Genomic DNA, 15000 nt, shown 5'->3' with positions numbered 1-15000 from the left:
TCATGAATTTTCATGAATGTTTCATGGATTTTTTTTTTCAGTGTCTTACATCATGTTTAAATGTTTCATCTCTGGAAGGAAACCAAGATTTTTTTTTTTGTCCTCAGACGCTGGTAGCATTAAAAGTCTGATGAATATGCATTGGAAATTTCCACGTGGATGTACTGACTTGTTACAGATCCTCACTTTCTGACCATCTTAATTCAGTCTGAATCCAGTGACGTTGATGTTTGGTGCTTCAGAAACTCCAAAAACTCAGACTTTGTGAGAACGGAGAGCGAATGAACCCGTTCCTCTTCCTCAGGACCCTGATGCCTGTTTTTGGGGCCCTGGAGATTCATCATGAAGGAGTTTAATGCCAAGTGACTCTCAGATTTTTGTACTTTGAGAGGTATAAAAAAAATATATATATGACGAACTGCAAACGTTTGCTTACGTGAATACTTTGTACACTCTCAAAAGGGACATTTTTTATATATATATATATATATATTCATCTTTCGGTTGGTTTTTATATGAAGACGACACATTGCTTTGTAAACATTTTCCATGTAAGTTATGAGCGGTTAAATATTCTGCGTTGTGTTTTCACCGTGCTGTTTAGCCAATCCCTTCTCCCAAAGAATGAGCGAAAGAAAATATCAGCGACGAACTCTGCCTTGCTCGTGTACAGTTTTCTCACGTCATGAATGTCAATGTGGCTGTAACAAGGTCTGCTTATGAATACAGTTGTTGTTTGTGTTTACAATAATGGGGGAAGATTTAAAAAAGAAAAAGAAAAAAAGAAGACACCGAACCATGTCGTATGGCTGGTGTACCGTCAACTGTCATTTGCACTTTTTATATTTTGGATTTGAAATGAATCGCTGATGCCATGTGAAATATGAACCTATTTTATGTAACAATGATGTCACAAGTAAATGGCTGGTTTCAAAGACATTCAGCTGTTGTTTGTTTTGTTACATTATTAAATGAGACCATATTTGCATTTGGTTTTTGCTGGAAAACAGGCTTTTGCGACATCTGAAAGATCACCGATGGATAAAAGGCTGATAAAATTAAGTTATGGTCAAATCAAAATGGACCCAATACAAAGCCCGGTGGGACACCGCTGGCTAAAAACAAAGAGCGTTCCACATTAATCAAGTCATTTAAGCAAAATTTGTTCTGGCAACTTTCTGGAAGTTAAGTTAAACTCACATTAATGAGGAAAAAAAAGTCAGAACTGTGAGAAACAAACTCACATTTGCGAGTAAAAGTAAGAGTTGTGAGAAGTCAGAATTGCGAACAAACCCGCATTTACGAGAACAAAAAAGTCAGAATTGCAAAAAAACTTACATTTGCAAGAAAAAATTCAGAATTGTGAGAAACGAAACAAATTTGCATTTGCGAGAGAAAAAAAAAACAAGTTGCAAGAACCAAACTCGTATTTGTGAGAAAAAAGAATTGTGAAAAAAGTCAGAATTGCAAGAAATAAACGTTTTTGGCAATTGTGAGAAACAAATTCACATTTGCAAGAAAAAAGTCAGAATTGCAAGATATAAACGCACATTTGCTAGAAAGTCAGAATTGCGAGAAAAAAAGTCATAAGTGCGAAATAAATTTGCATTTCCAAGAAAAAAGTCAGAATTGAGATATAAACTCTCAATTGTGAGAAAAAGTCAGAATTGCAAGAAAAAAAGATTTGCGAGATATAAATTCACATTTGTGAGAAGTCAGATTTAAGACACAAACTCACATTCACGAGAAAAAGTCAGAATTGCCAAAAAAAAAAAAAAGAATTGCAAGATATAAGTTTGCATTTGTGAGAAAAAAAGTCAAAATTTCAAAAAAAAGTCAGAATTGCAAGTTATAAAGACAAGATAAACTTGCAATTCTGAGAACATGTATTTTTTCCCTCAAAATTGGATTTTATAACTTTATAACAATTCTGAGAAGAAAAAAAAAATGTGAGAAAAAGAAGTGTGACGAAAAAAAAAATCAGAATTTACTTTATATCTGACAATTCTGAGGAAAAACAGAAGTGCTAGTAATAAACTTGCACTTGCAAAAAACTGAATTGTGAGAAACAAACTCACATTTGCAAGGAAAAGTCAGAATTGTAAGAAAAAGGTCAGAAGTGCGAGTTGTAAACAGAATTGCGAGATATAAGCTCACAATTAAGAAAGTCAGAATTGTGAAATATAAACTTGCATTTGTGAGAAAAAAGAATTGAAAGAAAAAAGTCAGAACTGCGAGATAAAAACTCAATTGCAAAAAAAAATTGCATTTGCGAGAAAAAGTCAGAATTGTAAGGAAAAAAAGTCAGTAGTGCGAGAAAAAGTCAGAATTGTGAGATAAAAACTCAACTGTGAAATAAAATTGCATTTGCGAGAAAAAAGTCAGAAGTGCAAGTTTTAAACTTGAAACACTGTAAGATATAAACAGAATTGTTTATATAAACACATTTGTGAAAAAAAACATTGGGGTTTGCGAGAAAAAGGTTAGAATTGCTAGAAAACTAAATTGTAAAGTATAAACTCACAACTGTGATAAAGTCAGAATTGCAAGATATAAACTTGCATTTGTGAGAAAAAGAATTGCAAGGAAAAGAAGTCAGAAGTGCAAGATACAAACTTGCATTTGGAAGAAAAAAGTCAGAATTTACTTTATATCTGACAATTCTGAGAGTCAGAAGTGCTAGAAATAAACTTGCAAAAAAACTTAATTGTGAGAAACAAACTCACATTTGCAAGAAAAAAAGTCAGAATTGCGAGAAAAAAGTCAGAAGTGCTGAAGAGTTGCGAGAAATAAGCTCACAATTGAGATAAAGTCAGAACTGTGAGAAACTTGCATTTGCGAGAAAAAAAGAATTGGAAGAAAAAAGTCAGAATTGCGAGGAAAAGAAGTCAGAAGCGCAAGATACGAACTTGCATTTATGAGAAAAAAGTCAGAAGTGCCAGATATAAACTTGCAATCCTGTCATTGCAAGTTTATATCACACAATTCTAACTTTATAACTCGCATTTGCAAGTGTATATTGCAATTCTCAACATTGTCTATATCTTATAACTCTGGGGAAAAAGTCAGAATTGCGAGCTAAAAAGGCGCAATAACATTTATTTTTTATTCGGTGTCAGAAATGGGCTTCCATAACTTACTAAAGGACATTTTGAAATGTCATTTTTTTGTTTAATACGATCATGCGTCTGAGAATTCTCCTCGAAATGCAGTGCTTTTGCTTTGAAACAATCAACAAATGACTCGGACAAAATTTGTTAATCAGAAAAATTTAATTTGCTCAAAAAATGTAAGTACTTACACTGTTGAAAAATATCTTCCGATCTCATTTGACAAAATTACGTAACCCTTTCCAGCAAGTGGCATTTTGTGTGGCACATTTTATTGAAATAATTTTTACACATTTGTTGCAAAAGTTAGGACTTTCTGAGGCTAAAAAAATAATAATAATAATAATCAACCATGTAAATTTAAGTCTGAGTACTAATTGAACTATTTTGATTTGACTGTTTACAATCAGTAGCCTAAAATAAGCTCATAAACATGGGAGGAAAAAAAACAGTGCTCTACACAGTTATCAAAAAACATAAACCCAATGAAAAAAAACTACATCCCACCTTCAGTCTTACCATTAAGACAATAACAGTAATGTTCTCTGTGTCCGTGGTCGTCAAGATTCTAATTATGCAAACAGGCCACGCCCTCCACGGAATTCCGGACGCGTAATCGTTATTACTTTGGCACTAATATGGAATGCGGAAAGTAAAATTTAGTAAAATTATAGCAGAATTGTAACATCTAAACCCTCATGACATACGCATACAATCATTGCTTTGAGAAGGTTTTGAGATCCTTCATGATCATTTTAGTTCATTTAAAGAGACTCCTGTACCACTACGGATGACGGGGAAACATTAAATTACTTTATATACAGCATAACCGAGGTCAAAAAGGATACAGGACACAATTTGAGCACACGAACAAATATACAAACACACTGACGAACGTTTCAACTTCATACCTTCCGCTTCAAAATCAAAAAATCAACACGAAAGTAGTGCCTCTGCAGTCCTTAGCGGGACCCAATCAAGATCCAGAACCTAAGCGGGTGAAGAAGGACAACGTTTGGGAGCGTAGCTGGGCTTCGGGTTCTGCGCGGACCGCCGGGACAGCGAGGGAAGTGATGTGGGATCTCGGTGGTGTTTCCTGGTTCTAGTTCCTCTGCATAGAGCTCTGGGCGGCCGTGGTGGCGGCGTTGGCGGCTGCTGTCTGGAAGGTGCGGTTCGTGAGGACGCCCTGGGAGAATTCCTGCTGCGCCTTCTGGAAACTGGCGCCGGTGCGACGGTAGTGGGAATGAACCTGGAAGACAATTACACCGATGACTCAAGAATGCAAAAACAACAGGTTTTCACTCAGAAATCGTGAGCTACTTACCATTTTCAGTAAAACGACGGACAGCGCGGCGGTGGCCGTGAAGAAGGCCGCCACCACCATCATGATGACGCCCACCGCTTTGTTTGTGCCGATCACTGCTATGGCGCTAATCCAGCCGCTGCAATCAAAATCAACATCCATTAACCAATTTTAGCTTTGTTCCATCTGATGCATTGTTTAGACAAATACGTACATATACAAATATTCTAGGAAGTCTACATTTTTTAGAAGTAAAAAAAAAATTCTAAAACAAACACTACATTGTTACATAGGGCTGGGCGATATTTTTTTCATATCAGTCGATATCGATAATTATCATGATAAATGTCAAATCTTTATTTCTTTCAAGTTTAAAGTCAGATTTTTGCTCCAAAGTGAAAGTTGTAGAAACCAGACCATTCATTTTCCTATCAGTCAGTAACATCTGTAAAAATTGTAACAACCTCAGTTTTATATGGTTAAATTTATTCCAACCCAGTGTTTTTTTTAATTAAACACTTGGTCTCCCATAGTAGCAAGCATACATTTTAAATTATGATAAACACAGTTAAAACCACACATAATGGTACCTCAATACCATGGTAAAAATATAACTACATGGTTTTATAGGTAGCCTATTTGTTTGAAAAACGGTTGACTAAAAACATTCAGTACAAATGCACACATGCTATAGCTTAATCACAATACATACATACTATAACTATATACCATTACTCCTGTAATAAAATTCAGCGTGAATATCCCACATTGCTGCCACAATACCATGGTGCAGTGAGTATTACTACAGTAAATCCATGGTAAACGATGGCGATGTGTAGATTGAAAAGCCTTCTGTCTCGTTGCACACAGCTTTAAACTAGTTTGAATCATTTGTGTTCATGGCTGAATTCAAGCGTTTCACACTGGATCTCACGGCATTGTTTAGTGCTCGCGTGATGGAGACGTTCACATATTGCGTCTTTTGCACGCTCAAATTCATTATTTCAGATGTAGGCGCCCGGCAGCGATATATTATATCAAACAGCACTGCCTCTTTTCTGTTTCATTCAAACATATTAATAGCGACAAAAATGTGGTCGAATTACGATTGATTAATAAATAATTTATGAAGCATAACTTTGTCCTCAGTCAAAACGATATGACCTGGAATAAATAATAGATGCACGAGACCAAAAATTAGCTGTTAGACTTACCCAAATCAAATTATACCTCTTGTTTAACCACTACAGAGACGTCAGGACCAGCGGCAAACGTCAGAAGGACTAGCGTGGGGTGAGGCTCTCTCTGCGGGATACATAAATGCGAAACGCATTCTGGGATACATGGCTGCCTCAAGTTCGCACAAGTCTCCTCTTGATGCATCCTTGATAAAAGAGACGGAGCAAGAACACATCCGGGGATTTGAACTGTACTTGGCTAGATGTGAACTTTGAATTGGAACAATGCTTGGGCGACGACTGATGACGTTTCACAAGTCCAGACAAGAACGCATGATAAATGCATCTTCTCTAGTGAGCTCGGTCCGAGCGGATAAACGGTCCGTGTGACGTAGTTCAAATGGGACATGCTGTTTCGTTCTGCTTTTGGAACGTAAAATTGATATCGAACTCTTCATATCGTTTTATCGAGGACAATTGTATCGCGATAATTATCGAATTATCACCCAGCCCTATTTAAAATATGCAATTTATATTAATTTGATTTATATTAATTTGAGACTGTTATAAGAATATTGTTATGAGACTCTATTTAATGAATAAACTGATATAAATTGATACTACTTTATTTATTTTTATATTTATGTATTTTTATGTTTTATATGTATCACCCAGCCCTACTGTTACATTTTATATTATTTTAAATGTTTATATATATTATATAAAATATAATTTTAAAAAAGATAAATATATTAGAAAAATTATTTAGAAGAAAACTCTAAATAAATACAACAAAATCTAAAACTCATATATAATACATACAATTTAAAATAAACATTGTTTCATTTCAATATGTTTTATTATGATGTATATTATATATTACATTTTATATTTTATTATGAAATATTATTATAAGTTTATAAATAAATACTTTCTAAAGAAAATAATTTAACCATTAATTAAATTCTTATATATTTATTTATTTATTTATTTTTAAAAGTCTATATTTTTTACTTTTAAAAAATCATAAATTATATTCTATAATTAGAACATAACTTTATATAGAACATAACTTCTATAATTATATTCTAACTACATTCTATAAAATGTTGAATAATAAACTATAAATGCACATATAAAAATAAATACAATAGTATCAATTTATATCAGTTTATTCATTAAATTAATCTAAATCAAATTAATATAAATTATATATTTTAAATATTGTAAACAAAAATTCAAAACAAGGCAAAAAAACATAAAATTTGTTTTATTTAGAATGCATTAAATTGTATAACTAGAAATATAATTTTTCAAAGAACTATATCTTTAAAAATATTTTCAAAATGATATTCTATTTATATTCTATAAAATTGTGAATATTAAAGTAAATGCATATATAAAAAATAAAATAATAACAAAATACTAAAAAATAATAACAATATGAATCAGTCCAATAATTCCAGAATATATAAAATTCTTCTAATTCTAGAATATAATTTCTAATTTTTAAAAGTATATATACTTTCTTTTTTAAAATTATAAATGATATTCTTATAACTATAATTTTTAAATGAATTTATATATATATATATATATATATATATATATATATATATATATATACATTCTACAATTAATTTTAAAAGATAATTTTCAAAAGATATATATAAAATTTGTTTAAAAATTCTACTGTAACTATATTCTATAAAATTGTGAATAATATTAAAGTAAATGCACATATAAAAATAAATAAAAATAGTATAAATCTGAATCAGTTTATTCATTCCATAGAGTCTCATAACAATATTCTTAGTAGTCTCAAATGAATCTTGAATAAAATTATTTCATTAATGGAAGAGAACTGAGAAATCAAGCACGTCTCTATCAGGGGTTCAAAGGCTGACAAGCGCTGCTTCAAGAGGAAAACATAAAGCAAGAAGTTTAAATAGCAAGAGGACGTACTTCAGACAGGAAGCAAGAGTTTTAAAGGAAGTCCAGCAGCAGAAAACCGTTAGTGCAGGAAGAGACACTCGTCAAAGAGACAGAAGAGAGAGTCGAGCGTCAGAAAGTCATCTGTCATACAGGAGAAGCACAAACGTCCAGCTCAGAGAAGTTTGGGTGAAATATTCCTTTAATGCTCCCTAACCCAAATTACTAATTAATTACTGCAATTCAGAATGAAGTTCAGGGGAAGCTGTACAGAGCCAGCTCAGTGCTCATGTCCACTGTACCTGTTGCCCCAGTTAGGAATACCGACGCTCTGAATCACAGACACGACGATCTGAGCGAAGAAAACGAAGAAGAAGAAGAAGAAGTTGAAGGAGCTGTCGGACCTGAAAAAAAGAAATAAACATATTAATTATTGAAGAGACTGAAACAAAATATAAATATTGAACGAAAAACTTAAAACTAAATTTAAACTAAATTTAAACTAAAAACTAAAATTACTTAAACTTCAATTCTAACTATTATCTAACTAATTACACATCTCTTTCATTACTGTTTTTCAGATGCAGGGTAAATATTCATTTGAGCTGAATTTATTTAAAATGAAACATGTATTTATTAAAAAACAATTTAAATAAAATTTAATTAAAGCTACTTTAATAATTGTTTTAGATACAGATATTAAGCTAAATAAAAAATATATAAATAAAAAATAAAAATGACAAAAATTTATAACAATTACTAAAACTAAAATAGTAAAAACAAAAATGGGAAAAAAGCTAATAAAGACTAATAATAATAAACAATATAATATCAAAGTAATATTTCCATAATAGAGTCTCAAAATTAAAGGAGATGTCAGACCTTAAACTAAAAGTTTTAAATTACTAAAACTAAAACTGAAATAAATTAAAGCTAAATAAGCTTAATAATAATAATAATAATAAAAATGAAAACTAGTAATATAAAAACAAAAGCTAATTCAAAATATTAATAAACAGTATAATAATATACAAATATCCTAATAATATTCACATAATTGTCTCAAAATTAAAGATGTCAGACCTGAAATTAAAATAAAACAAGTTTAAGTTATAAATGACTAAAACTGACATAAATTAAAGCTAAATAAGCTAAATAATAATAATACTAATAATAAACTAAAATAAAAATGAAAACTAGAAATATAAAAAATAAACGCTAATTCAAAATATTAATAAACAGTATAATAATATACAAACACCATAATAATATTCTCATAATAGTCTCAAAATTAAAGATGTCAGACTTTAAACTAAACTAAAATAAGTTCTAAATGACTAAAACTAAAACTGACATAAATTAAAGCTAAATAAGCTAAATAACAATACTAATAATAGTAATAATAAACTAAAATAAAAATGAAAACTAGTAATATAAAAATAAAAGCTAATTCAAAATATTATTAAGCAGTATAATAATATACAAATATCATAACAATATTCTCATAACAACCTCAAAATGAAAGATGTCAGACCTGAAACTAAAATAAAGTGATGTAAATTAAAGTTAAATAATAATAATAATAATAATAATAATAAATAACAAAATTAGTCAAACTTAAATGTAAAATAAAAAAAAAAAAATAGAAACATAAAAATAAAAGCTAATTCAAAATATTAATAAACACTATAATAGTTCCCAAATATTCCAGAGAGTCTCAGACTAATGGTCTCATAATTGTCTCAAAATTGAAAACTGAAAATATAAAAATAACTCTAAATATATATAAAAAAAAAAAAAACGTAAACGTGCAGAAACAAGGCCAACAGCATGATCTGATGTGAATGAGGACGTGGTCAGTCATCTGAACTCTCACCTGCTGTAGGAGAGACAAACTCACCTGAAGGCTTTATAGACGGGTCTGAACCAGCAGAGGAAGGAGCAGGGAGCAAACAGGACGAACCAGAGGATGGAGAGACCGAAATCCACGCCTGCACTTGCTTTAGTGGTGAACTCAGCTAGACAGGCCAGAACGTTCAGAAACAGCGTCACGCACTGCCCTGAAAACACACACACACATATATGTAAACCCCACATTACACATACATGGATGTGCTTCAAAAAAATAAATTAATTAATTAAAAAAAATTAAAACTAAAACTAATTAACTATTAAATACTATTAAAAGTATTTTTTTTCCAACTGAAATTAAATATAAATGAGACAGAAAACCTAAAAAAATAAATAAATAAATAAATAAATAAATAATAATAGGTTTTAGTTCAAATACAAAAACTACCAAACTAAATCTGAAAAAAATAAAAACTAATATAAAGAGTATGTTCAACAAGGAAATAAAATGAGAACTGAAACTTGACTGAATAGTGAAAAGTTATTATGATGATAAATTATGAATAATAAACCTATTTTTACATGGAACAACATTAAATATAAAATATAAAATATAAATATAAAAATAAAAAGATAATTCAAAACATGAATAAATATTATGAGAGCATATAATTAGTATTAAACAATTGTTAATGTTAAACACGAAAATATTAAACTGAATAATAAACTTATTTTTTACTTGGAACAACATTTAAAATAAGGAACATATAAAATAATTAGCAAGAAAACAGTAAAAAATGTGTTTTGGCTAACTGAAATAAAGCTGAAAATTAAATATAGATATTAAAATAAACTTCAAAGTGAAAATGAGAAATTTTGCCTTGGCAACAAAAAAAATATACGCTTAAGTTCAAATACTTCAACTACTAAAATTATTAAAACAGAAATAAAAAAAAATCTAAACAGAATTTTTATTTTAAAAACCTAATAAAAATGATAAAAGCACTTAATAAAATTACTAAAATCGAAATTAAAATATAAAAATAAAAAATAATTCAAAATATGAATAAATATTATGAGAGCATATAATTAGTACTAAACAACAATTAATGTTAAACAATAAAAATAAAATGAGACAACATTCATTACTTTAAAATAATTAGCTAGAAAACTATAAATGAAAAACTATGATGAAAAATTATGCATAAACTTATTTTTACTTACAACTTTTACTTACAACATTTTAAATAAGGAACATATTATAAAGTAATTAGCAAGAAAACTATAAAAAATTATTTTGGCTAACTGAAATGTAAATTAAATTATTAAATGTAATTAATTAAATTAAATGTAGATATTAGAATAAACTTCAAAATGAAAATTTTGAAAAGGTTGCCTTGGCAACAAAAAAAAAAGTTTAAGTTCAGATACTTAAAAATACTCAAAAATTACTAAAACGGAAATAAAAATAAATGAAATCTAAAGAGAATTTTTATTTAAAAAAAAAAAAAAAACTTACACTAAAATTGTAATTAAAAATGTAAATATAAAAAAAATCTTTCAAAATATTAATAAATATTATGAGAGCATATAATTAGTATTAAACAATGATTAATGTTAAACAAGAAAATAAAATGAGAACCGAAAATTGATTGAATAGTGAAAAGTACAATGATGAAAAATTATGAATAAAATAATTTTTACTTCAAACAACATTCAAAAAAAGGAACATATTATAAAATAATTAGCAAGAAAACTATAAAAAAATTGTTCTGGGTAAGTGGAATAAAGCTGAAAATTAAATATAAATATTAGAAAAAAAATCAAAATGAAATGTAGAAAGGTTGCCTTAAAATAAGTTTAAGTTCAAATACTTCAAATACTACAATTACCAAAACTGAAATATAAAATAAATTAAATCTAAAGAGAATTAAAAAAAAAAAAAAAAAAAAAAAAAAAAAAAACTAATTAGCAAGAAAACTATAAAAAAAAATTGTTCTGGGTAAGTGGAATAAAGCTGCAAATTAAATATAAATATTAGAAAAAAAATCAAAATGAAATGTAGAAAGGTTGCCTTAAAATAAGTTTAAATTCAAATACTTCAAATACTACAATTACCAAAACTGAAATATAAAATAAATTAAATCTAAAGAGAATTAAAAAAAAAAAAAAAAAAAAAAAAAAACTAATTAGCAAGAAAACTATAAAAAAAAATTGTTCTGGGTAAGTGGAATAAAGCTGCAAATTAAATATAAATATTAGAAAAAAAATCAAAATGAAATGTAGAAAGGTTGCCTTAAAATAAGTTTAAATTCAAATACTTCAAATACTACAATTACCAAAACTGAAATATAAAATAAATTAAATCTAAAGAGAATTAAAAAAAAAAAAAAAAAAAAACTAATTAGCAAGAAAACTATAAAAAAAAATTGTTCTGGGTAAGTGGAATAAAGCTGCAAATTAAATATAAATATTAGAAAAAAAATCAAAATGAAATGTAGAAAGGTTGCCTTAAAATAAGTTTAAATTCAAATACTTAAAATACTACAATTACCAAAACTGAAATATAAAATAAATTAAATCTAAATTAAAAAAAAAAAAAAAAATTTAAAAACCTAATAAAAATGACAAATGCACACAATAAACTTACTAAAACTTACACTAAAATTGTAATTAAAAATGAAAATATAAAAAAAATCATTCAAAATATTAATAAATATTATAAGAGCATATAATTAGCACTAAACATGATTAATGCTAAACAAGAAAATAAAATGAGAACCGAAAATTGACTGAACAGCGAAAAGTTATACTGATAAAAAAAAATTTATAAATAATAAACGTATTTTTACTTGGAACAACATTTAAAACAAGGAACATATAAAATAATTAGCGAAAAAAAAAATTGTAAATACAATTTTTGGGTACTTGAAATAAGGCAAAAAAAAAAAGATAAAAAATATTTGGAAAAAAAATGAAATTTAGAAACGCTGCTTTGGCAACAAAAAAAATAAAATAAGTGTAAGTTCAAATTCTTCAAATACTAAAATTGAAATAAAAATAAATTAAATCTAAACAGAATTTGTAGAATTTAAAAACTTACTAAAATGTCAAAAGCACTTAATAAAATGACTAAAACTCACACTAAAATTGAAATTAAAAATATACAAATAAATTATTCAAAATATTAATAAATACTATGAGAGCATATAATGGAAAAGCATTCAAAATAAGGAACATACTATAAAATAATTAGCAAGAAACTATAAAAAACTGAAATAAAGCTGAAAATTAAATAAAGATGTTACCAAAAAAAAAAAAAATCATAATTTAATTTAAAACAAGAAAATAAAATAAGAACTGAGAATTGACTGGACGAGTTATTGTTCTGATGAAAGATTATACGGAAAAAGAATAATAAAACATGTTTTAACACTCAAAATAAGATCAGGATTATGTAACAAGAAATTTCAAAAGCATCATTTTGAGTTTATGTGTTGAGAGACGCATCAGAGGCCAGTAAACTCACACATCCACAGGTAATAGATCATTTTGCAGAGTCTCTGATGCTCCTGCGGGATCTCCTCCGAGAAGTCCTGGTAGAAGCAAGGCTTGATGGGAAAGAATCCGGGAAGAGGAGGCCAGTTGTTCTGTTTACCTGAGGAGAACAAGGGTGCAGCAGCAACTTGTCAAACACTCACAACAAATAAAGGCGCTACCGTCAGTTGATTTATGCAACTGTATGAATTCAGATGTGTGTAAACACACTCAGAATGGAATGTTAGCATGCTGTGCAGTATATACTGTGTATTATTATTTTTAAAAGTTTGAATAGCTCATCCAGGCTCTTAAACATACTGCAGAAACCTTTCTGCGTTGTGTGTTACCTGTGGGCACTCCTCTGCTCTGCAGCTCTTGTTCTCGTCGATCCAGCTCGGCTGCTTTCCTCTCCAGCTCCTCCTGCTGTCTGAGCAGATTAGCCTGCGCAGCTGCAGCCGTGGCCTGCGCACACAAACGGACACGGGCCGGTTAGAGTCTTCAAAATCACGCAGAGATCAGGTGTATTTGTGTGTGTGTGAGATGCTGACCTGTGGACTGGGATCCACTGACGGCTGCAGGACAGCAGGTTGAGACGGGCCGCTGGAGGCTGGGATGGTGCTTCCCTGATGGGAAAAAAAGTGAATAATTGTGATTTTAATTAACAAGAAAACAAAACGTTGGTATTTTATTACTGTTGGAACATTAAGCATTTACATTACTATCCTTGTGAATAATTTCTCTAAATATAAAATTACTTTTGGCACCTTTAACCATGTTAAAGTCAGCGGGGCTCATGGCCTCGAGTAGCGTATTGCTTTATTAGAGTTCAGAGCACAATTATACACTTCTGCTGAAGATACAACTGAAATGATGTTCGTTACACTTACTGTCACCGAGTTGCCATCAGGAAATGGACTAAAACTTTCAATTTGATCGATTCCAGAATTGGTCACCTGAGTGACAGACGGATCCTGAAAGAGAGGAACACATTTATTATTATTATTAAATAATAATTCATTTATATATTATACAAACATAGAAGGATGGGGCAAACAATTCTTAAAAAATATTTATATACACACATATATACATATATATTCTAAGTAATTTAGAATTTAGAAACTTAGAATTTAGTAATGTAATTAATTTATATATATAACAGAATTATTATAAAATGACAATATGCTTTAATAACATTATTTATATAAACAAACATTAAATGAAAAATTAAATAACATCTATAAAATGAATTTAATAAATTTATATATAATAGAATTATTATAAAACGCTTAAATAACATTATATATATACATTTACACAACTAATAAGTAATATCTATACATATACATATAAACATTAAATGAAATAAAATGAAATTAAGTGATTTAATTCATTTATATATATAATAGAATATTATAAAATGATATGCTTAAATAATATGTACACACACACACACATACTCACACCATGAAATATAAATATTAAATTTATTCTCTACATTAAATTTTTTTCTAAATTTAGATAATTTATATAAAAAAATATTTTTTTAACCTAAAGCTGGAATAAAATATATATAAAACAAAATTTGAAAAAATAATTGAAAAAAGTATGTGTGTGTATATATATATATACACATATACATATACATATACATATACACTACCGTTCAAAAGTTTGGGGTCAGTAAGACTTGTAATAGTCTTTAAAGAAGTCTTTTATGCTCATCAAGGCTGCATTTATTTGATTAAAAATATAGAAAAAAATATATAGAAAATATATAGAAAAACAGTAATATTGCAAAATGTTTTTACAATATAAAATAAAAACATTTTATTTTAACATACTTTAAAATAGAATTTATTCCTATGATGAAAAGCTGAATTTTTATCAGCTGTTACTCCAGTCTTAAGTATCACATGATCCTTCAGAAATCATTCTAATATGCGGATTTATTATTAGAATGATCAGTGTTGGATAATATCAACAGTTGTGCTGCCAAATATTTTTTGGAACCTGTGTTTTTTCTTTTTCAGGATTCTTTCATGAATAACAAGTTTAAAAAGTACAGTGTTTATTCAAAATATAA

At 28.5% G+C, this 15000-nt stretch overlaps 2 protein-coding genes across 5 annotated transcripts in view; one reads left to right on the top strand and one right to left on the bottom strand.

Annotated features, from left to right (window-relative positions):
* LOC127156937 (neogenin) overlaps window positions 1-38 on the top strand; it is a 171032-nt gene extending 170994 nt beyond the window's left edge. For all 4 annotated transcript variants that reach the window (XM_051100103.1, XM_051100102.1, XM_051100106.1 and 1 more), the window contains one exon: window positions 1-38. This exon is cut by the window's left edge and continues 629 nt beyond it. The gene's annotated coding sequence lies outside the window, so the exon portion shown is untranslated.
* Window positions 39-3253: 3215 nt separating this feature from the next.
* scamp2 (secretory carrier membrane protein 2) overlaps window positions 3254-15000 on the bottom strand; it is a 19186-nt gene continuing 7439 nt past the window's right edge. Inside the window, exons 2-9 of the mRNA XM_051100282.1 lie at window positions 13802-13885; window positions 13463-13537; window positions 13262-13376; window positions 12904-13032; window positions 9424-9583; window positions 7826-7927; window positions 4435-4552; window positions 3254-4359 (exon numbers count right to left, since the gene is read on the bottom strand). Of these exons, the coding sequence (XP_050956239.1) occupies window positions 4213-4359; window positions 4435-4552; window positions 7826-7927; window positions 9424-9583; window positions 12904-13032; window positions 13262-13376; window positions 13463-13537; window positions 13802-13885 (930 nt within the window). The 3' untranslated portion in view covers window positions 3254-4212. The remainder of the gene's footprint in view (window positions 4360-4434; window positions 4553-7825; window positions 7928-9423; window positions 9584-12903; window positions 13033-13261; window positions 13377-13462; window positions 13538-13801; window positions 13886-15000) is intronic.

This window comes from Labeo rohita, chromosome 25 (genome assembly GCF_022985175.1).
Source record: "Labeo rohita strain BAU-BD-2019 chromosome 25, IGBB_LRoh.1.0, whole genome shotgun sequence".
Lineage (NCBI taxonomy): Eukaryota > Metazoa > Chordata > Actinopteri > Cypriniformes > Cyprinidae > Labeo > Labeo rohita.
The sequence above is the reverse complement of the archived record's forward strand: the minus strand, read 5'-3'. Positions and strand labels throughout refer to the sequence as shown.